Raw genomic sequence first — 24,872 nt, 5'->3', positions numbered from 1 at the left:
AAACAATGTGCAGTCAAAAATATATGAGGCCTTCAATTCTGATGGAAAAGTTATTTTATTTTTCTGTAATTTTTATACAACTCATGTTACCTTCTTAATGGGATACTTTTTAAAAACCTATCATTCCTACATGAGACTACAAATGCAAAAACAGAAGCTTTCATTTCAATAGCCAAATTATAGAAGGAGCCCCTGGACTTTACACATGAAGACTGATTTTTCATTATATTTCTTTGTAACCTTGTAGGGGCAAATCACCTTTCGGGGGCAGGGTTTGTTATCTATATAGGTTTAAGAATGTTATTTTCACCCACTACAGGCAAAAATAAAGATAAATAGAATAGATATGAAAGGTGATTGAGCACATGAAAAGTATATAAAATTAGCATAATTTTATATTATGCTATACTTTATAAAATATAAAAGAAGTTATATAAAGCTTTTAGGATTACAGTATTCATAGTTTTAAACAAATAAACACAGGATATTTTTAAATGCTCACAACATGTGGAAAATCATTTTCCTTTGCTGTTTTGTGACACCAAATAAAATGTTCCTCATTTTTAAAGAGTTATTTAGCGAACATGTTATTCAGAAATAGGAAGAACAACGGCTCTGACCTTGCTAATGTCGTCTCTGGCAGCATTTAGGACAGATGGACTAATGGTCACTTCATTGAAGACGTTGGACTCCGCTACCCACCAGCGAAGAACATCAGCACCGTAGGGAGGCTCCTTGTTTTGATCCTTTCAGTGCAAGAAAAAGACATGTAAACATATAAATGGCTTTCAACTCTAATCAGGCGAACAAATGTTTTAGGTATTCCTCCTCAGAAAAATTTAAGCACAACATGGGCATAAAATATACCTGCTCTGTAATGAAATAGGGGCTAACAATGTCAGAAAACAGCTGCACGTCGACAACACTGGGGAAGAGCGCGCTCTGCGTGCCCATGCACGTCCGTCTAGTACAGCTGGGGGCCGGAGCAGGGCCCCGATGCCTCTGTGACAGCAGAGGGGGAACCGGAGGGGCTGTTTTCCCTTCCGGCACCCCCCGGAAACTCCATACACAGAGCAATGATTACTGGACATTGTAAAAAGACAAAGGAGTAAAATAACAGACAAGTGATTTCTTTTCTGAAAGCAACTGCGAAATAAACCAAGTCATTAGCAACCCCAGATCTGATGTCCGTTAACGACTTGCTTTAAAGTGTATAATTTCCGGGGCGCCTGGGTGGCACAGCGGTTAAGCGTCTGCCTTCGGCTCAGGGCGTGATCCCGGCGTTATGGGATCGAGCCCCACATCAGGCTCCTCCGCTATGAGCCTGCTTCTTCCTCTCCCACTCCCCCTGCTTGTGTTCCCTCTCTCGCTGGCTGTCTCTATCTCTGTCAAATAAATAAATAAAATCTTTAAAAAAAAAAAAATAAAGTGTATAATTTCCAAGAATAATGAAACATGAAGTTGCAATCTCACTTTTTTCTTATACCGTTTCCATGTAACTGTAAATTTTTGTTTTTTTAAATAAATTTTTACAAAATTTTAAAGTTCAATTAAAAGAAGGGCTGGGGGGGCGCCTGGGTGGCTCAGTCGTTAAGCGTCTGCCTTCGGCTCAGGTCATGATCCCAGAGTCCTGGGATCAAGCCCCGCATCAGGCTCCCTGCTCCGCTGGGAGCCTGCTTCTTCCTCTCCCACTCCCCCTGCTTGTGTTGTCTCTCTGTCAAATAAATTAATTAAATCTTTTTAAAAAAATAAAAGAAGGGATAGGGTGCCAGGGTGGCTCAGTCAGTTAAGCATCCAACTCTTGATTTTGGCTCAGGTCATGATCTCAGGGTCATGAGATCGAGCCCCACGTCAGGCTCCCTGCTCAGTGGGGAGTCTATTTCTCTCTCTCTCTCCTTCCTTCTGCCCTTCCCTCTGCTTGCGCACATACTCTCTATAATATATAAATCTTTAAAAAAAAGGTGGGGGTGGATAGCATGGTTCAGGACCTAATTAGAGATTCAGACCTGAACTGAGCCAATAGGGGCACAATCCCAGGTCTTCCCTTTTTCATTAAAATCATTACTTAAGAGTCTAGATTTACATTAAATTCAACTCCTGAAACCAATATTACACTACATGTTAACTTACTAGAATATAAATAAAAATTGGGAGAAAAAACAAAGAGCCTAGATTTAAAACATGGTAAGGCGTCTGCTATGAGCGTAAACGATAGTAGTTGTTGATGTTCTTTCTGTTGTTGTTTTACACTGAAATAACTACATTAAGGTTCTGGCTGCCAACTTAAAACCTTGAAACAAAAAACGTTTCAGAGAACCACCTACTTGTCCTCCATTGATGACCACATCAGGATCAATGACATTCCCAAGAGACTTGGACATCTTTTCTCCCTTTTCCCCAAGGGTAAATCCATGAACCACCACCGTCCTAAGAAGACAAATCAGGCATTGTGATAACGAACACAGTTATAATGATCTCTCTGAAGATCAATTACATCTTAGAGAGTATCTTAGCTTGACCAAAGAAACCAGGATTTTTCTTGACAGATTATATATGAAAGCTTTTCTTAAAAGTGTAATTCTCAGCTGCTTATTTATCATGATTGTTAGACAGTAAGCTCTTATACACAGAAAAATTTCTGATGTTTACATTCACTACACAAATATCTCCTGAGCATCTATTATGTATTGATTTTGAACATTAAAATCAGGAAAACAGTATGTCTTAAGAAGAGCGGATTATCATCTCAAAATTATTTTCAAAAAGACAATTTTAGACAAATAAATCTGTTGTTCTGTTGGCGTTTAAAAGCATGTTATACAAGAAACAAACACGGAAACTGTTCTGGGATGGGTTTTCATTTTGGGCCAGCAATCATCTTAAGCTCTTTAAGAACTGTTCTGAAATCAATGATCTGTACCTTAATAAGAATACCTAATCTAATAAATTCACTACAGGAATGTTTCAGTTCATTAGCCACTTGTGGATATTACAGATATAAGGATATTTGATCTCAGACTGTCTTCAAAACACGTAGAGTACCCTTCTCTATATTCCTTCACGTCAACTCTTCCCACATTTCAGATCTAGCTCTTCGCAGATGTCCCCACTGCTCCAGTCAGTGCTGATGTCACTTCTTGTGGGAATGACAGGGGGTACTGGTGACAAGTCTTTTCTGTATTGTTGTCTCCTTTGCAAGTTCAAACTCTTACTTCTCGTGAAACAAAACACTAAGCTACTAAGGGAGCTGTCTGCTACCCAGGTGTCCTGCAGATACGGCAGCTTTGGCTCCGGACTACTGCCATAAGCGAGTCAAATGCACTGTGGCTTCCAGCGCACACAGAAGACTACACTACACTGTAGCCAAAGTGTGCAATGGCACTAGGTCTAAGAAACAACGTACATGCCTTAATTTAGAAATGCTTTATTGCTACAAAAGGCTAACCATCACCCGAGCTTTCAGCAGATTGTCATCTTTTTGCTGGGGGAGGGTGATGGCTGCTGCCTGATCAGGGTGGAGGGTGCTGCTGGTGGGAGTGGCTGTGGCAATTTTTTTTCCCCTTAGTTTTTATTTATTTTAAAGAGAGAGAGAGAGATCGAGAGAGAGAGCACACGCAGGGGGAAAGGCTGAGGTAGTAGGAGAAGCAGACTCCCCGCTGAGCAGAGAGCCCCACCCGGGGCTCAATCCCAAACTGCTGGGATCAGGACCTGAGCCAAAGGCAGACACTTCACCGACTGAGCCACCCAGACGCCCCTCTCTAGCAATTTCTTAAAATAAGACAACAACGAACTTTGCCACAGCGACTGCTTCAGCCTTTCATGAACGACTTCTCTGTACCATGTGATAGTTGATAGCATTTTATCCAGAACAGAACTCCTTTCAAAACTGGAGCCAGTCCTCGTAAACCCTGCTGCTGCTTTATCAGCTAAGTTGACGTCATGTTCTAAACCCTTCGTCGTCATTTCAACAATCTCCGCAGCCCCTTCACCAGCAGCAGATTCTCTGTCAAGACACCACTTTCTTTGTTCCTCCACGAGAAGCACTCCTCAGCTGTGAAAGCTGTATCACGACACTGCACAATTCAGTCCCATCTTCAGGCTCCACTTCGGATTCTGATTCTCCTGCTGTTTCCGCCACATCTGCAAGTACTTCCTCCAGGGAAGTCTGGAGCCTTCAATTTGTAAAAAGAATCCTGTATCTGCGAAACGCAATGAAGCAAGTACCCGGCAGAAGTACTCTAAGTGTGAGGGCTTATTCAGCTCAGGTTGAACACTTACTTAAAAGGTGCTTTTTTCCTTGTTGCCACACTTGTTAGTAAAGAAGACTGAAACCAACCGCCCAGCTGGTCTTTTCCTTCCAAGTACAGATCTGCTCTTTGGTCAGTACCTCAAAAATATTAAAAAACCCAGAAGTTAATGTCAATTAAAATTGGAAAATGAAGTTAAATATGTATCAACGTGTTAATAACAGTAATCGTGTTATTTCTCGTGTCGTCATGCTATACCTGAGACTTCTATTGCATTCACTAGCGCTCTTACCCTCACTGCCCGTTTATTAATCGAGATGGAGAATAAATGTTGGAGTATGATCTCCTAACCACAGGCAATGAAAACACTACCTAAATTAGGGACTGATTAATAATAATTACCAACATCAATATTTCCTGTAAATCTTCTATGAAAACGAACATCTAGTGACTCTGTAAGTGGAAATACTCTATGTGATACTGTCATGATGGATACATGTCCAGAATCCACTTGTCCAAACCCACAGCGTGGACAACACCAACAGTGAACCGTGATGCCAACTGCGGACTTTGGGTGGGTATGATGTGTGGCCGGAGGTTCCTCTCCTGTGACGAATGTGCCACTCCGCTGGATGAAGACAGTAAGAGAGGCCGTGTGTCTATGGAGGCAAGAGGCATATGGAAAATCCCTATACCTTCCTCTTAGTGTTGCTAGAAACCTCAAACTGCTCTACAAAAATCAAGTCTTTTAAAAAAGAGCAAAAGAAAAAAGTGTAGTCAAGTTTGTTAGAGGACATATGTGTAAGCAAGCTTGAGGCTACTTCTGTATTCAACAGTAAACCACGGTTAACTCAAGAGTTAATAATCTGAGATAAAAGACCATTTGGCAAACATTGTAAGTAACAATCGTTTCAGTCAAGAATCATCAAGGGTGCTTAGCCACTAGGTGAAAATTTAGTGAGAAAACACAGTACTTCCAGTCTTAAAGTATCTCCCTGCAAGATACTTACTAATGTAACAATTCCTATAGGGAGATGGGGTGAGAAGTAACCATAAGAGAGAAATAGAGAAAACAGGCCGACAGCACCCCCACAGGATCAAAGTTCAACATCACCAGTAAGTCATCGTGTGACTTCTGCTGAGACGTACTAAGAAGGAGACAGTATCTCTTCAGTGATACTCCTGCCCAAAATGCATAGTCTAAATCTCACGATGAGGGACAAACGCACAATGAGGGACCATGTACAAAATAACCTGTACATTCATGAATGTCAAGGACATGAAAGACAAGAACAAAATGAGACTAAAGTGACAGGACAACTAAATGCCACAAATGACCCTAGACTGGCTCTAGGACCCTTTCGATTTTTCTTGCTCTCCTGTAAAGGACATTACTGGGTGAAAGCGGATAAGTGCTGCAGGTAGGTAACAGGATGGGATCACCGTCAATTTCCTGACTGTGATATTCGTACTGGTTCTACAAGAGACTGTTGTGTTTTTAGGAAATATACATAAAAATATTTAGGGATAAAAGAGCATCAAGTCTGCAACTTACCCTTAAATGCAACAGAAAAGTGTTTATATACACATACAGAGAAAAAATATATAAAGCAAACGTAGTAAAATGCTTACTCTGGAAAATCTAGACAAAGGACATGTGCTACTTCTTTACTCGTGACCCTTCAGAGTAAAATGTTTGGTTTCTTTTTTTAAAGATTTTATTTATTTATTTATTTATTTAAAGAGCGTATGTGAGTGGGGGGAGGGGCAGGCAGAAAGGAGACAGAGAATCTCAAGCAGACCCTGTGCTGAGTGCAGAGCCCGACACAGGGCTCCACCTCATGAGATCCTGACCTGAGCTGAAATCAAGAGTTGGACACTTAACCAACTGAGCCATCCAGCCGCCCCAGTTTTTTTTTTTTTTTAAAGAACATGAGGTCTTCAGGAAAGATTACTTCCATATTTTAAATCTAAACTCATAATTCAAAGAAGCCCCCATAATCCCTTTTAGTTGTGAAATGAAGATTTGTCCTTAGGTCCTAATATTGAGGATTCAGTGTTGCAATCCTTATGTGACAATGAGTATCTGGGTGGAGGCAGGAGACAAGATTAAAATAATTAAATCACGCCAGTTCAAGTCATTCAACATTTCTGAGCACGTATTACCTGAAAGGCACTGTACTAGACACTCGGAGGGGGGAATGTAAAGAAATCTGGTAGCTGCCTTCTCGGAGCTGATTACTAGTGGGATGGATTTTAGGTTAAATAAGAAATAACTGTGTTGGGTGTCATCAAGGCAAGACTACAGTTCAGCCAGTCCGCGCAGCTAGGGAAGTCTTGGAGGATATAACAAGACAAAGGCATCTGTGCATTAAGAACAAAATGTCTTAGCCTCAACACCTAGAGCGCTACATCTGTCCCCTACTCTTCTTCTTCCTCTCCTAATCTGTAACCATTTGTGACCCTAAACTTTTATAATGCCAGCATTCAAACCCCTCCCACCCAGAATGTTCACTTCCTACTGGTGACCACATTTTGGATATGGACCCATTAGTGAGAAGGTCAATAACAGAATGCTGGTGGAACTCTTCTCCTGAAATAAATAGGTAATGAAATAGCAGAAAGTATCAGCAAACCCTCTTCATCTCTGAAAGATGCCTGCTTGCGGGCTCGGGAAATGACCACTCCCAGTCCACAGCCCAGCGTCAGACTCCAGGGCTGTCCTCTGAACACAGCTGCTCTCCTAAGCCTTGATTAACACCCCTAAAACACAAGGGCTTTCAATCATCTCTAAAATCTTTGTCAGCTCTAAAATGCTAAAAAGCTGGCTGTTGCGCAAGGATTTACAGGAGGCAGGATGACAGCAATCTGAAGAAGGCCCGGGAGCTGTGTTCAGACTCATGGGTCTGAGTTCCGGCTGCGGTGCGGACCAGCCCTGGGGGCTCAGCTTAACCTCCCACCGTTCCCACTTCATCTTCACTAAAATGAGGACAAGACCAAAATCTGTTTACCTTATAAGGTTGTTATGGAGATTAAAGAAGTAAGAGGACATGCTTGGGACATGGTAAACACTCAGTAAATGTTAATTATTACAAAAATAGATCATAAGGAGCACTGGTATTTCCTGATGGCAAATTATGAAAGACGTATTTTTTTTTCAAACCATTCTCATATGAAACAATACTTGTGAAAATGTGATTAGTAATCCTAAACTTTTTTTTTTTTAAATATTTTATTTATTTATTCGACAGAGACAGCCAGCGAGAGAAGGAACACAAGCAGGGGTAGTGGGAGAGGAAGAAGCAGGCTCCTAGCGGAGGAGCCTGATGTGGGGCTCGATCCCAGAACGCCGGGATCACGCCCTGAGCAGAAGGCAGACGCTTAACCGCTGTGCCACCCAGGCGCCCCAGTAATCCTAAACTTTTTAAAAAATATATAGTCTCTTGTTGGAGAGGATGTGGAGAAAGGGGATCCCTCCTACATTGTTGGTGGGAATGCAAGTTGGTACAGCCACTTTGGAAAACAGTGTGGAGGTCCCTTAAAAAGTTAAAAATTGAGCTACCCTATGACCCAGCCATTGCACTACTGGGTGTTTACCCCAAAGATACAGATGTAGTGAAGAGAAGGGCCATATGCACCCCAATGTTCATAGCAGCATTGTCCACAATAGCTAAATTGTGGAAGGAGCCGAGATGCCCTTCAACAGATGACTGGATTAAGAAGTTGTGGTCCATATATACAATGGAATATTACTCAGCTATCAGAACAAGTTCTCAACATTTGCTGCAACATGGACGGCACTGGAGGAGATAATGCTAAGTGAAATAAGTCAAGCGGAGAAAGACAACTATCATATGATTTCTCTCATCTATGGAACAAAAGAACTAGGATGATCGGTAGGGGAAGAAAGGGATAAAGAAAGGGGGGGTAATCAGAAGGGGGAATGAAACATGAGAGACTATGGACTCTGAGAAACAAACTGAGGGCCTCAGAGGGGAGGGGGGTGGGGGAATGGGATAGGCTGGTGATGGGTAGTAAGGAGGGCACGTATTGCATGGTGCACTGGGTGTTATACGCAGCTAATGAATCATCAAACTTTATATCGGAAACCGGGGATGTACTGTATGGTGACTAACATAATATAATAAAAAATCATTAAAAAAAAAAAAAAAATATATATATATATATATATAGTCTCTGATCCTGTCCTAGAAACATACGTTGTAACATTCTAATAAAACAAGAGGACATTAGCCAATTAACAAGAGTACAACAAAACAGCTAATATTTATCAAGGGTAAAGTCTCAATGTCTTTTCATTCTCATATATATATTGAATTGCTGGAACTGGGTAAGAAACAAAATATCACCATAGAAAAGGAGGTGTAGTCCCAGAAAATTTTTGCAAGCCAGAGCCTTTCAAGGTGGTGTGTGAAACCAACGGAAAAAAACGGAGAGGGTCAGGGCAGGAGGAGCTCGGGTGTAGCAAAGCTCTGGTCAACAAATGAAGAAAATAAAGCTTGTGGGAACTTTCAAAACGAAGATAAGTTTAGTCTTGGATGGTAAGAAATAGGAAGAAAAGTCAAACTCAAGTGCTGGAATACTGTGGCATTTCTGTACAACCGCATATGATGAATTACTGGAACTGTTTCCTATTTTAGTAAGTTTACTTTTAGTAATGATTTTTTCCTAACAAATGTACATTCTCACTTCAAGAAATCTGTAAAACACTGAGAAGTTCAAAAAAATAAAATCACATATATCCCACTCCCTAGAGATAATCACTTTGTTTCAGCATATCTCCTTCCAGTATTTCACCTCCGCTCATCAACATTTCCATGAGTTTGTCAGCATATCAAGATAATTAATAACAATAAAGGATTATATATATATGTTCTTCAAAGGGTGACCTTTTAAAAAAACTGATTTGTAAATCTAAGTTGTAAATTCTAGCTTCTCTTTCAAAAAATGATCTTTTTTCTATTTGCTTCAAGTTATTTCTATTTGTTAAAAACAAAACAAAACCACATAGGGGCCCCTGGGCGGCTCAGTCAAGTGAGCATCTGACTCCTGGTTTGCTCAGGTCTTGATCTCAAGGGTCAGGGGATGGAGCCCCAGGCCAGGCTCCGTGCTCAACGGGGAGTCCGCTTGGGATTCTGCCCCTCTTCTTCTCCCTCCCCTTCGCCCTCCCTCCCCTTCGCCACCCCCCCAAGCTCTCCGGCATGCTCTCTCTCTCAAATAAATACATAAATAGAACCTTAGGGGAAAAAACAGAAATGAAGTCGAATTAAGTATTTTAAAACACTAATTACTTCACTAGGTGAATGGATAAGTAAGTTACGTCACTTCCAGACAATGGAATATTACTCAGCACTACAAAGACATGACCTATCCAGCCAGGAAAAGACGTGAAGGAACCATCGATGAGTGTTATTAAGTAAAAGAAGCCAATCCGAAAAGCTACATACTGTATGACTTCAACTGCGTAACTCCCTGAAAGAGGCACAACTATGGAGAGTGAGAAGATCAGTGGTTGCCTGGGGTTAGCAGGGCAGAAGGACCAGCAGGTGGAGCAAATTGTTAGTGCAGTAAAACCATTCTGTGTGGTACAATGGTAGATATGTCGTTATACGTTTGTCAAAACCTACAGAACACGCAACCCCAAGAGTGAATTCTGATGCAAACTGTATGATAATGATCTCAGTGGAGGTCCATCAACAGTAACAAATGTAACAAAAACAGTGGGGGAGTCTCTGGGGGAGGGCAGGCAGAGTGTACAGGATTTCTGCACTTTCTTCTAAAACTGTTCTACAAAATAGAATCCACTTAAAATTTTTGAAAAACATTATTTTTAAAATCACTGCAATAATTAATGCCTTTGGTAAATGTTTAAAGAACGTTTTTAGAGGGGCGCTTGGGTGGCACAGCGGTTAAGCGTCTGCCTTCGGCTCAGGGCGTGATCCCGGCGTTGTGGGATCGAGCCCCACATCAGGCTCCTCCGCTATGAGCCTGCTTCTTCCTCTCCCACTCCCCCTGCTGTGTTCCCTCTCTCGCTGGCTGTCTCTATCTCTGTCAAATAAATGAATAAAATCTTTAAAAAAAAAAAAAAAAAAAAAGAACGTTTTTAGAAATGATTCATTTAAAAATGCTTTTCCCTTTCAGAAAGTGTTCCAGTTTCAGTTTAAGTACTATTGACCTTGAAGTCACAATGAAACAAGTACTTGACCTGGTGTTAAAATTCCTAAGCCGAATCTCTTTCACTGCTATAAACCTGCCAGCGCAAAGTAAAACCAGTTATGTATGCTATAATCACCAAATTCGTCTTGTTAAACATCAATAGGTACTGATGAAGACTGTGGCTAAATTAAGCTCAAAGTCAAGTTGACTTTATTTTCCAACAATATACTCTTAGGGAAATATGCAGACACTGAATCATTTATTAGAATTAATACAAGCATCTGAGAATGAAAAGTGCAATAACCCTTCTCAGGAAAGCCTTTCTCTCTCTCCTCTCTTTTCCTTAATTTTAAGGAAAATCACCTTTGCTTTATGGCTTTTCGAACTATTAACTTACTGAATGAATATCTTGGCTCTTTCCCACTACATTCTTTCTCCCTATCTTTTGCAATTTTTTTTTATTGCAAAAGAATAAAGGAAAATGGGATAAAATATAAGCTAATTAATCTAATTCCTATTAACTGACCTCCTAAGATTTTTGACTGATTTAGTGGAAGAGGAGGAGGGACAGGGCATTCTCAGTGAAAAAGTAGGAACTGCAGTTTAAAATCAGACTTGTGTATTATCTATGTTCTGGCAGCCTTCCGTGCAGATGACACACATGTTTAAGTGACAAATCAGTTTTCTTTCCTTGAATTAATTATCTAAATATGACAGAAAAAAAATATTTACTGCTTAGGTGCATTTTTACCACTAATTTCATTCAATGACGTATTTCTGTCACAGTCAAAGATCTGGTTAAGGACATCACGAACTAGAAGGAGTAGGACTAAACTCCATTGGTACCACTGAGAGCAGGTTTTGATGAGTTTCAGTGAGTTTTCATGGAGTCTACCCAGTCAGTGGCGCTAAGTAGAAAGCATGCTTGCTGCACGGAGTAACGTGAAACCACTCCAGAATTTAAAATGCAACGATGCTTGTAGCGGCAATTCTCACCAAGGCCAAAAAAGCTAATGCACTCAGGAATATGAAAACACTCTTTTGCATATGGCATACTTTTCTTGAAATTCAGGATGCCGCCCCAATGTGGTAGATAAATAACTCTTCTTCCGATTTACAACACTGCTTAACCTACCTACTTTATGTAGTGTTATTTGCCTACATTTTCAATATAATTTAGGAAAACAAAGTACTTAAACTTGCAGTTTTTTCTTAGATAGGGTGGGAGAAACTTACAAAATAACAATTCTGAAAATTATTAAATAAAAATTGTAAAAGATTTTACCAATATGTAACTTGTATGTGGCCATAATGAATTACCATATATATTTTAGCTGTAATTTAGAGGAAATGTGAATTTACATGGATTTTGCTTTTCACATTTCCTAAGCTATTAGAAAAAAAAATCAGAAAATGCAACATTTGCAACTCTACTTGAGACTTCCTTTATTATTTCCTTGTCCCTGGATGGTTTTCATTCTTGGAGACATTTCAAAGTTGAACGGCTAGCATTAAGGGTAACGTCTGCCTGTAATGCTGGGTCACTGTGCTGAGCGAGATGGCTTATGTTGTCCTTTCTTGACTGACTTCATTTCACTTATTTATGGAATTTTTTCATATCATACTGTTATTTCCTGAGCACCAATTTTTACTTTGCAAACGAGCCAAATAAAATATCTTTATTGCAGAAAAAAAAAAAGTAGTGAGGCCCAGGACCAGAAGTACACTTTTGGTAAAACTAGAGGACTATCCCTTTCGATCCTTTAATAACGACCAGCTGCACAGACAAGCTACTTTCCCACATTCTCTTGCTCCAGAAAGCAAGCAGTATCTCTTGGGCTGAAGTTGTCCCTAAGTAGCAATGTGAGGAAGTGTCTGTCCGCCCCCCCTTCCCTGCCACCTACCTCTTTCCTGTCTTTAACCTCAGAGTGACTTCGAGCTTTATTCTTCGTCTTACCTCTGGTGTTCACTTGGTATCTGTAAGGATATCTGTCTCCTTAAGCATCTAAACACAACCCTGAGTGTGTGCCTGCTCCTGCTTCTCCCTCCTAACTCCTGCCTGGTCTCTCCCTTCTCTTCATTCAGTGAGTCAAGAGTGCGCCCCAACTATGAGTAAGTACAAAATCAATCAGCTGTCTGCATAGAGAGGGGAAGAGATGTGAAAAGGCAAGGCTGTATAAGAAAAATGACAACTAAAAATCAGGGTATGTGAGTTCTAGTCTGAACTACTAAACTGTGTGACCATCATCTAATTTGGCTCTAATTTAATCTCATTTCCTATTTTGAAAAATGACGGGGGTCAGACTGTTTCAGTGATTTCTAAACTTTACAGAACTAATGCCTTGGGACTGCCAAGTGAGTCAAGGAGAATGAGCGAGTTGAGCGGAAGAAAATTCCCATTTTTAATCTATCTTTTGTATGGGGGTTCGATATGAAATTTCATTTGGAGAAACAGAAAAAGTTTAGAAATCACTGGATTAAATGATCTCCAAGGGCCCTTTCAGATCTAAAATTATACCATAGCAGATTTTTTATTTTCTTTCCTGCTGCCCCCACCAAAAAAGGTTTTCTTCCAAATACAGAAAAAATATATCCCTAGATCACAGATTTCCTCTGAGTAACTTTTATGTATTTTCAAAACCGACTGACTGGTTTATAATCTATTATTTAAAATTACCTGGAAGAACATAAGACCATGAAGTTCCACTATCAAACCAGATGTCCAAAATATCCTGACCGGGAGCATATTCCAGGGCATCAGGACCACCAACCTAATAAGACAACGTGGGAAAACATTTTAATTATGCAAAGATCACAATACATACAATAAGGACCAAAAAAAGTTTTAAAAAAAAATCAAATGCTTTCTAGCGTTAAACTCATATTTTAAAATGAAATTTAAAACATTTCTAAGTATTTTGCAATTCAGTACAACCACCTCATTTGCATGTAAAGATGATTGTGGCCACTTAATTACACATTTACTAACACAAATATGAACTCTTTTCATTTCTTGAAATGATCTTCTAATTTGTATTTTCTCATGTGATGAGATCAGTTAACTAGAATTCAGATCCCACAAAATCCTGACACACCAACATTAGGAACTATGCTCAGACTCACAACTGTATCTGCTTAGTCAACTACATCAGTTAAAATCAATCTTGGCCCTCAATAAGATAACAAATAACCCTTGTACTCTCCTGCCATACTAAATACCACGCTTCTTTGGTTAAACAGAAACGTCTACTCTCCAACTGCACTGGCTCCTAATTTATAGGGAATAAACTCATTAACTTTACACGACGATAGAACAACTTAAACCCCAGGAATCCCTCCTGTTGTCATGAACTCATGTAACGCACACAGAGGCTGTTAAATACACATGGAAATGTACCTGCGATAAGACTTCTTCAGGAAGAAGTTGCTCAGGGGGAAGAGTCCACCAGACATCACTGCCATGTTGTTCCACTAGTTTAATAATATGCTCAGTGGTTTGGCTGTTTTAGGAGGGAAAAGGCAGAACTGCTCAGTGAACTACAGTGATCAATACCGATCTTAAAATTAAGAAACAGCTAAAATAAAAAAAGAAAGAAAGAGAATAGTTGTTTTCCCCTATCAGCAGAATATTTTTCTTCCTATCTTTTCCTCCAAACGTTAGCGGTATTATCTTCAATTACTTGTTTACTTGGCTGTGGCTGTCATCTTAAATTCAATATAAATAAAATCAAATTGATCACATGTACCCTTTAAAAAAAAAAAGACTTCTTCTGATAGCCCTGTTTTAGTTACCGATTTCCCTATTTCTATCAATCTATTTTCTAACCAGGGATGTATATTCAAAACCTCCTAATTATCTCCCCCCTCCCTCCAAAGTCTGCTCAAATTCAGATACCACATCTGTCAGTTCTGCTTTTGAAATCTTACTCATATTTGTTCTTTGTTCTGTTCTGATACAATATTCGTCGAACCTCACTGCCTCAATACTAGATCAATGCAGTGGTCTGACTTCTCCTCTACTCTCATCTCAATTAATTTATTTTTTTAAAAAAGATTTGAGAGAGAAAAAGAGAGAGGGCACGTGCGCGTGGGGGAGAGGGGCAGAGGGAGAAGAAGAAAGAGTCCCAGGCAGACTCCGCACTGAACTCAGAGCCCGATGCAGGGCTGAATCTCAGGATCCTGAGGTCATGATCTGAGGCGAAACCGAGATTCGGGTGCCTAACTGACTGCGCCACCCAGGAGCCCCTCACTCTTTAATTTAAACGACAGGTCTTTGACAGCACTGTATTCCTAAAACTGCTTTTATCACAACAATCCCCTTTCCAAAACTTCCAGCACTTACAGGACTAAGTCCAAATTCACCTGCATAAGAGGCAAGGCCACACTAGAGCACGGACTTAAACAACAGGTATCCAGGCCTCTATCCTGACTCAGCCACTTTTTACATGTACAACCCTGCAAAAGTACTAAAACTTCATGTACCACCATGCACAAGTACTAAGACGTTTCTGTCTTGATTGTTCCCTCCGTTAAGGAGAATACAATTCATTTGTTCAAAAATATTGACTGAGAACCTCCAATATCACTGTTTGAGGAAATGGAAGTATAGCGGCTGACAAGGCAGGTAACATTCCCGCACTAATGGAACTTACACTGCAGCGATCCCAGACACTCCCCTCCCACTGCCTGTAAACTAAGTGAGATGATCCACGAAAAACCTAGCATGGTGCCCAACATACAGTAAAAAGCCAATTAATACACATCAAATGAATACTGAAACTGACCACATCTTTGGGAAGATACACAATTATAAATTATTTGAAAATTAAAATCAGGGAAAATTTATACTAAATTTTCTCACAGGAATAATGTACTTTTAATTTATTATCACAGCTTTATTGACATTACAACTTCCTCTAGTTGCTTTCCATTGAGTCAGGGGACAGATAATGGTCAAGACCATGGACCCTGGAACCACACAGCTTTGGTGCAGTTCCTGGCTCTACCACTCACTAGTTATGTGACCCTGGGCACAACACTTAATATTTCTCTATCTGTTCGTAAAATGCGAATAATAATAGCATCGTCAAGACAGCTATTACGGATATTAATTAAGCTTATATATAAAATGCCTAGAACAGTATCTGGCACATACTAGTAAGTATTATATTATAAGCATTAGTTATTATTCAAACTGATTCTTTGAAGTATTAGCTATTATTCAAACTGATTCTTTGAAGTCAGGTAAATTTAGACAGTAATTTTGTTAACCAATTACCAAAACACATGTCCTTTCTACCACATTCCATTAATGCAAATAACTTAAGAATTAACCGCAGGCCTGTCAGAATCGAAGTACGTGCAAAGAGTAGTGCACAGGAAAAGCTTTACATTCTTAATCTGGATCTGCTTCTCACTAATCATGACTATGCAGGGCAAATCATTTAACCTCTCTTGGTCTGGTAATTCACAGATAAAATGTTTATGAAAAAACTGTTGTAGGAAGCAAAAATCAAATGGGTATGATGAATTAGACTCTCAAAACAGAAATTCGAAATACCTAAGTTTGTATACTAGGAAGGATGGATTGAAAATGTATAATGTTATCAGCATCTATTTTAAAGAAAAACAACAATAATGTTAAAATGGGCACAAGTCCATATTTCTTGTAGTCATGCATTTTCAGTGGACTTTAACAAGAAAGATAAACTTCAGTGATAGGAAACCATAAAAACTTTGTGCAATACCTAGTTATATGACAATATTTAGTTACATATTACTATCTTATATAGTTTGCACATAACCTTTTAACAGTTAAGAAAATAGGAATATACTGGAAAAGAAAATATGAATAACCTAATGCTATTTTTCTAAAAGAACCCCCTCTACAGAGATACTGGCAAAGTACATTTATACAGACACAATTACAGTAGATATGATGTTTCTATCAATTCTGAAACTATCACAGAAAAGGATTCTAAGTATGAGTGTCATTTTGACTTCTTATTTTTACAATGTTATCATTACACTGTAACTTTAGGTAAACAGTAAAATAAAACAGTAAAACAGTTTTTAATGTACTGGAAATAAATAAATAGAATGTACTGGAAAAAAATAACACAAAATTAAAAGCAAAGGGTTCAGATTTCATATTAATTTAGGAAATAAGGAAGAGCTATCAGGATTAATATTATTAATCAAAATAAAGGCATTTAGGTGTATACCTAACACATTGCATTTTTCAAAGCACTTTACAAGCACTATCTAATTAGAGACAGAAAAAAATATTTAATAGCTCCTGACACTGTTCTCTGCCTTGGGGATCCTTCAGTCATGAGCCTACATAAGTAACATAGTTAATGCCAGGCCTTAAAACTGTGTGCCCGAAATCATGGTTCAATTCTGTTTTTACTTCCCTATTCAGCTTCTCTAACTCATCTATCAAGACAGCCACTGTAACTGTAAATTCACACTCCTGTTCTCTGGGGTTTGCAAAGGCAAAAAGACTCTATTACCCCATGCACAATGAACCCCTGACCCAGAGATGAAGCTAGGGAACCAGTCAGTCTCCAGAGATTAGAGTGTTGACAGAACAAGCACCCAGTCCAAAGACCAGATTCTACCTGTGAATTACTAGGTACTGACAGGAATACATCATAGTATTTTTCTGAGCTTCAGTTTCTGTGAACACTGGGAAAAGCTGTCAGAAAGAAGGCTGTGTGAAAAATATTATTCTTAAAAAAAGATAAGGTCCCAGTATTTTACTCAGTAACCTTAAAATTATAGATGATGCCCATCCATTTTAGAAGACCAAATCCGCCTCTAATGAGACCAAGTTCTTTTTTATATCCCTAAACAGCAGATAATTCAATGAAGTTTTAGAACCGTAACTAAAGGTACCAAACAATAAAGAGCCCAGTTGTGCAGCTGACAAGTTATTAAGGCAACTATAAAATCCTACCAAGTTTAGAGACCCATCTCTAGTCTAACCAAAATTGAAGTTTTGTTATATTTTCTTATAAAGATATTAGTAACTCACTCACATATACAATTTTTTAGTGTAAGAAGCATTTTATATACATCTTACTTGCAAATACACTTAAAAAAAAACTGGTAAGTCTCTTGTTTCAGTGAGGAGGAAAGTTTATTTGACTGTTTTTCTTTTAGTTTACCTAACAATACTTATTAAAAATGACATAACCACACAGTGTTATCTACACTAACGAAAATAATCCTGCAACAGTTAATTAAAAAGCTGTCATAAGTAAAACTACACATTTTATGTAGTGTAAGTGACCCAGTATCTTCCCTCATAACATATGCATATGAAGCTGGACAAAAGAATACTTTATTCAATGTATCCAAAAGAAACATGAAACACTTCAAAGAGGGGAAGGAAGAAGGTCTGCCTCATCAACAGAGCAAGTCTCACGAATATTTAGAGCAAGACTTACTTCCTAACTTTATATCATGAAATATGAAAATACGATGTACTAAATGTACTTTAATAAGCATTATGTTCTGCAACTCAATTCTGTTTTGAGATCTTAGAACGTTATATTACTTGTATTTTTGAAAAGAGGAAAAGAAGCTAGAGATAATTCTGGAGTTCGAGGATAAAAACTGAACACAATTTTTAAAAAACCTGAACAAAATTTATGATAAATAAGAATGCAGACTTCAAAGACAACACTCTCACAATCTAAACAAATAAAAATCTAAGTGCACAGATTTGGTACCACAAAATGAGAACTTTTTCTTGACTTGTACTGTGAGGGTCTGAATGACCCTAAAAAATTGTGGAAGAGAATTTTAAAAACAAAATTTTCAATGAAAATAAACATATACTGGTGACCTACAAACTTGAGGTAACTATCCCAGATTGTAAAATAAAGATAAATTTAATGTTAGTTCAAACAAAATCTGCAAGGATAATTTGGAAGAGAAATACAAGTAAATGCTACACAAGTGCTTAAAAGACAGTCTAATGGTGTAGCAAAAACCCAGAAATAGCCAAATATCAGAATGGGCTACATTTATTTGATTTTCATACGTAGGGAACTAGGCAATTATTAGGAGCTAAGCTAGCATTTTTATGGCTGCACGTTCATTCTTCCAAAAGTGACTTAGAGTATTTCTTTATATCACCATGGTCCTTTATCATCAACTGTATGAGACATCCTTACATATCTATCTTTACACAAGAGACATTAGCCTTATTTCCTTACAGATAAATATTTTACAAGTGTAATTGTTTATAATGAAACAGAGATTATGCTTTAAAAAGTTTTAAAAACAATTTTAAACAATATTTGTTTTAAAAACAATTCGTATTTCTTAGTGATAACTGAATATTTTTCAGGAAAAAATATAAGGAAAAAGTCAAAATTTGTCTTTGGAAACTTAAGAATTCTTCCCTTATGTTAATAATATCCTATACTTAACACAAATGTATAGTTAACTTATAACCTAAAGATCGGTCTCAATTACTGTTGATAAAAGTGGGTGAAACCACTTATCAGTACATAATCTATATACTTCCATTTTAATGCTGTTATTTCATAAAGCAATAAATCCGTCATAAAACTTTGTACTTTATGCAAGGGCCTTATCTAAACACACGCATGATGTGTCCCTCCTTAGGTTTCAACCAGTGAAAATCCACTGGGTAGTAACACCATCCAATCATTCTAGACTTTGATATCAACTGAGCTAAAGGCTTATTTAGCGTGTTAATCAGAAATTAAGGAGCATTAAGATCACTAAGCAAGTAAGAAACTGTTGCTGTCATTCTACTGTTTCCTGTGTTTTGTCTTTATTAAAGGAAAAATATTAAGGATTATAAGACAACTTTTCTTCTGCAAGTTACTGGAATAAGAATGAGGTAAGAGGCTAAATGTTTCTAATGTATTTACTAAATTTATACATTTAATTCTAGAACACAATGAAATTTGAAGGGGGGATTCTATTTTTAATTTAATCTTAATACTTATGTTTTAAAGGCTCCAGGAAACAATTTTGGAGAAAATTTTTTTAATTTAATGAACATTATAAAATTTTGTCACCAAATGTCATTATTATTAACATGAGCAAAAGGTAGTTAAAGCCAGCACTCGGGCGCCTGGGTGAGGCAGTCCGTCGAGCATCTGACTCCTGATTTCAGCTCAGGTCCCGATCCCAGGGTCTTGGGATCAAGCCCCGCATCTGGCTTGGCACTCAGCAGGGAGTCTGCTTGGGGTTCTCTCTCCCTCTGCCCCTCCTTCCTGCACGCTCTCTCTAAAATGAATAAATAAATCTTAAGAAAAAAAAACACAAAAAAACTAGCACTCAAGCTGAACTGGAAATTCCTTGATTGCTTCTAGTAATTTTCTCATAATTTCTAGAAATCAGGGGCTAAGTTTCCTAAACACACAGATTATTGTATTAATACTGCTGAATTGATATAATCATCCAAAATAAACAACTTCTTTTTCTTTCTAGGTGGCAAATGTTCCCAAATTTTACCTTTTTTAATGCTAAACAGTATTTACTTTTATTAACTAGGAATAGATTTCTACCTAAATTATAATGGCAGATTCAGAAAAATCACTGTTAAAGTCAGAAATGGAATTACGTCTTGGGCAAATACAAATGTGACTATAAAGTGCAGATGAGAACATTCATTCAAACCAAAATTAAACATCAGAGTTTCAAACCTACCAGTCTCTAAACCTATTTAGAGTGTGAATAAATCAAGATTTTCTTCTGTGACACAAGTATAATTAAGGCTTTAACTTACAGACTTTCATCCAGAAAAGCAGAAGGAATCTCTGGTGTGCTTAATGGGGTTATCAAGTGTAACAGCAACTCCATGTGGACTGTATGTTAATTTCCAGTGGAGATGCTGTTACTTTTGATGGTGACCAACACACTACAACACACAGACCCCAGAAAGACAGAAAATCATAGTCACTTGATTCTGACTTGCTTACGGAGGAAAAAAGATAACCTTTCATGCTATCTTAAAAAACTGGCAAATAATTAAGAATTAATATCTGTCTTCCTAAATCAAGTGTCATGTCACACGAAGGACCCGACAAAGAAAGAAGATAAGAGTCATCACTAAGAAACGGTGTACAGGAAAATGACCTATGAATTGACAGACAATTTGGCTAAGTTTGTCTGTCATTTTTGTAGGCCAACATTCTGTATACCTCTTCTACTTCAAAATCAGAGTTCAATTAGCATCATGCAAGCAACACAATGGGAGACGCACGGAAAACAATCTGTAACATAATCGTATGAATATATCAACTATAAATAAAATACAAATAACACCTGATGAAAATTTGCTTGTGTTTTTCTGACAAAGCTCACATTTATTTTACCTAGCTTAGTGACTACCAATCGACTTATGTACCATTTTATTGTCATGATTAAATAATGGTCAAATAAACCCATTTGCTCCTTACTAATATATACATATGACCACCTGAACCACTTTGAGGAAATTCCCTAAAAATCCCTTAAGCATTTTTTAAATGCTTAAAAAGAAAAAGAGAGAGAGAGAGAGAGAGAGAGAAACAATGACAGTGCCTTATAAACATTCCTTAAAAGAAAACTCTACAGTGTGGAATTTTATTTTATTTTTTTTTTTAAAGATTTTATTTTATTTATTCGACAGAGATAGAGACAGCCAGCGAGAGAGGGAACACAAGCAGGGGGAGTGGGAGAGGAAGAAGCAGGCTCATAGTGGAGGAGCCTGACGTGGGACTCGATCCCGTAACGCTGGGATCACACCCTGAGCCGAAAGCAGACGCTTAACCGCTGTGCCACCCAGGCGCCCCTACAGTGTGGAATTTTAAACAATACTTGTGTAAATTTATCTGAACTTTAAGGTATTAAGGTATCAGTGGCTCACTTCTGAACATGCTCTCAATTATAAGAACAATGTGAGCAACAATATTCAGGACAAAAAGCCTTCCTTAGCTCTCCAAATGAAGTAATAATACTGAAGTAGCCTTACAATGACCTCCTGGCCTTTAACCTCCAGTTTCTTTTCCTAAAATATACTCTCATTCCTCATGCCTATTTAAAAGTTTAAACTACTTAACTTACTATTTGAGACTCAACTACCGTTTGCCCCAACCAGTCTTTCTTGGCATTTATCTAAAACCCTTCTCGACACCCCACAGTCCTAGTACGGTTCCTATACAGGTGCCATGCTCTCCCCTTCCAAGCCCTCAGCTCCTGCTGATCCCTCTACTTGCAAAATACTTTGCCCTGTTTCCTATCTAATCCTCAAGCCCCTACTCAAATGCCATATCCTCTGTGAATAAAGCAAATGAGCTGTTTTATGGTTTGGTATTTGCCCAAGGCAGAGCATAGCCTCTAGTTCTTCCCTGAGCCATGTGGCCATAAGGTGTTAGATCACCCATGAAGCAACGATAAAATGTGCATTTAAACTGAAAAGGAACTGGGGCTGCTGGGAGGCTGAGTTGGTTAAGGGTCCAACTCTTGATTTCGGCTCAGGTTGTGATCTCAGGGTCATGGGATTGAGCCCCACATCGGGCTGTGTTCAGTGGGGAGTCTGCTTGAGATTCTCTCTCTCCCTCTCCCCCTCGCCTACCCTACTCGTACGCGCACAGGCTCTCTCTCTCTCAAATAATCTTTAAAAATAAACAGTAAATTGAAAAGTAACTTTTGCACAAAAAAACACTAAGAACTACCTAATATGTGGCTATAGATGATTAAAACAAAAAAACCCCAGCCCACTTTAATCAACATTTAAAAAAAATCCTAAAATACATACATTCATAAAAGGACCACCCAAAGAAACACTGATAATGCTGACAACGAGAAGTAGAACATTTTCACAAACATTCTGACGAACCCCAAAGTAGGGGCATTCAACTCTACGTCTACAGTCTCTTGAACTCCCAGTCATTCCTTCCTGGTTTCCATGCCCTCAAAAACCTCACTGGATCCTCAAGCAATAAAGATGTATTCCTAAAAGGAATGATTAATATTCCCCTTTTCATATCTGTTAGTAACAGCAATACCGAAAACCTCCCTAATTTACTAGAAGATAAACTAGCTAGACTATGATCTCGCTATCACCTCAAAGCAAGGCCCATGTCAGTCTTGTTCACTGCCTCAAGGAGAGTCTAGCGTCTGGATTAGGAAAAAAATCTTCTTTCCACCATATAAGCTTTTCTACCCTGAACTGTTCACCATGTCCATACATTATCTTTTCAAAAGAAAAAAAGAAAGAAACCTTAAGGAAAAGGGAAGAAATAGTTGGGAAGGTAATCATCACTAGAATAACTGTAATTTTGTGCATTTAACTATATTACAGTTTCTTAAATTTTAAAGGATCTATAATTACATAATGTCATTTCTATTGAAAGAGACAGTAGCCTAGGGACACCTGGGTGACTCAGTGGGTTAAGCATCTGCCTTCAGCTCAGGTCATGATTCCAGGGTCTTGGGATCGAGCCCCGTGTCGGGCTCCCTGCTCAGTGGGAGCCTGCTTCTCCCTCTCTGCTGCTCCCCCTGCTTGTGCACGCTCTCTCTCTCTTAAATATATAAATAAATAAAATTTAAAAAAAGAAAGAAAGAACAAGACAGTAGCCTAAAGTAAGAGAGGGGTTCTAATTCCTAAAGAAAAATTGCATACCAGGATCCCCTCCTGAACACTGTTCATCTTTGGATTCCTGACACCTGATTCTAGCACAATGCTACAGGCGCACAGAAACAATGAATTCCCATGGAAAAAGTATCAGAGCCTCTGCTTCTAAGTATCCATATTGAAAAAATATAGTTGTTAAAATTTCAACCATATGAAAGCACCTTGTTGAAATTATATTTTACTCCCCCCGACAAGACTGAATATATGATTTAACATGTATCAATTCTCAACAGTCCATTTCTCTACTTTTGAAGAAAACACAGCTCACTTAAAAATGCTGAAAAATGTAGGAAGAATTTTACCTGTTGATCAAGAATTCATCTTTTGTCTTGTGATGAAACACAGGGATTGGAACACCCCAAACTCTTTGCCTTGATATGCACCAATATGGCCGTCTGTCCAGCGTTTCAACCATGGCATTCAGTGCTGATCCAGGAATAAATTTCACTTTTTTTAACAATTCCTGCAATTGATTCACAAATCAAGTCCAGTGAGAGTAAGCAGAACAAATCTTCCAGAATTGCCATGACTTTAATCCTAATGATTCTTTATTTTGGATGTTTATAGTCATTCATATGTCTCCCTTCCCAGAGCCAAAAAACTGAACTAAAAAACAACAGATTTCAAACCAAATGAAGCAAAGTTAAAAAAGGGCCACAAAGGATCTAATAAATAACATCAAGAGCGGACTTCACCATTAGAGAATGTGATAAGAGATTGTATACTAACTTCCAAGCACCCTAGAACAAAACTGCCTATAACAAGGTTAGCAGAAGCATTAAACTTCATTAAACTGTAGTTAAAATCCACTCAAACTTGATTTCAATGATAATTTTTAGGTACTTAAAAAATGAGCTACTGTTCTAGGTTATTTATAAACAAGGATTACAATAGAACCTAATTTCACATAGTAATGGTTTACAACACAGAAAACACTTTCTCAAAGTCACAATTACTTCCTATTTACTTACTCTCTCTCAAGAACTCCCCCTACCTCCAGCCCCACAAAAAGCTGTTTTTTATTTCAATCATTTGTCAATTACCAAAAGATGAATTGTATAGGAAAATGTCCAGTAATAATCTCCAGTTGCCCACTCTATACAAATCCAGAAAATGTAAATTGCTTGCAGAGCTTCAAATTGCCAGGCCAACAAATAAACCAATTCATTGCAGTTATATGTTAAGATGAAAGCAGTCAAGTAAAATATCTTCATTATCAGCCTGATTAACAAGTAGATATTTGGCTCTTTCATTCAATAGAATTGTTGTTTACGACACACGAATACATATTTATAGTGAATGAAAGAGCTCGAATACGTATTAGTATTTAGAATACCCCTTGTAAAGTATTTGTTAATTCAAAGCAACAATTTTTCACATGGATTGCAATTTCAAACTTAAGGAAGCACAGGGTTTTTAGAGAGTTTTACTGAATGTTTACTATGTGCGACACTGTTCTGGAGCTTTTATTCACTTACCCCACGAGGTAGGCATTTTTATCAACTCCATATAGATGAGGATACTGAGGTTCTAAGAGGTTAAACCACTTCCCGAACTCAGTTCTATCCTAATTCTATACCACTTTCACCATACTGGGCAGGAAATTTTGACACGCCCCTTAACCTCTTTAAGCCACACATGTATAATGAAGGAACGGAAATCCCAGATCCTTCTAAAACTGTAATTTTATGAAACCAAATCACCAAATCATAATAGCAGCAATCCTTCCCTTTCCCCAAACCCTACCTCAGCCTCACAAGCAACCCTTTAATGCTGAG

The 24,872-nt window shown here is 38.2% G+C and overlaps 1 protein-coding gene across 1 annotated transcript in view; it reads right to left on the bottom strand.

Moving 5' to 3' along the window:
• Positions 1–24,872, bottom strand: part of IARS2 (isoleucyl-tRNA synthetase 2, mitochondrial) — a 56,744-nt gene that overhangs the window by 7,263 nt on the left and 24,609 nt on the right. The window contains exons 12-17 of the mRNA XM_026517308.4: positions 23,397–23,557; positions 13,822–13,924; positions 13,102–13,195; positions 4,279–4,387; positions 2,325–2,427; positions 621–746 (exon numbers count right to left, since the gene is read on the bottom strand). Coding sequence (XP_026373093.2) covers positions 621–746; positions 2,325–2,427; positions 4,279–4,387; positions 13,102–13,195; positions 13,822–13,924; positions 23,397–23,557 — 696 coding nt within the window. The remainder of the gene's footprint in view (positions 1–620; positions 747–2,324; positions 2,428–4,278; positions 4,388–13,101; positions 13,196–13,821; positions 13,925–23,396; positions 23,558–24,872) is intronic.

This window comes from Ursus arctos, unplaced genomic scaffold (assembly GCF_023065955.2).
Source record: "Ursus arctos isolate Adak ecotype North America unplaced genomic scaffold, UrsArc2.0 scaffold_2, whole genome shotgun sequence".
Taxonomy (NCBI): domain Eukaryota; kingdom Metazoa; phylum Chordata; class Mammalia; order Carnivora; family Ursidae; genus Ursus; species Ursus arctos.
The sequence above is the reverse complement of the archived record's forward strand: the minus strand, read 5'-3'. Positions and strand labels throughout refer to the sequence as shown.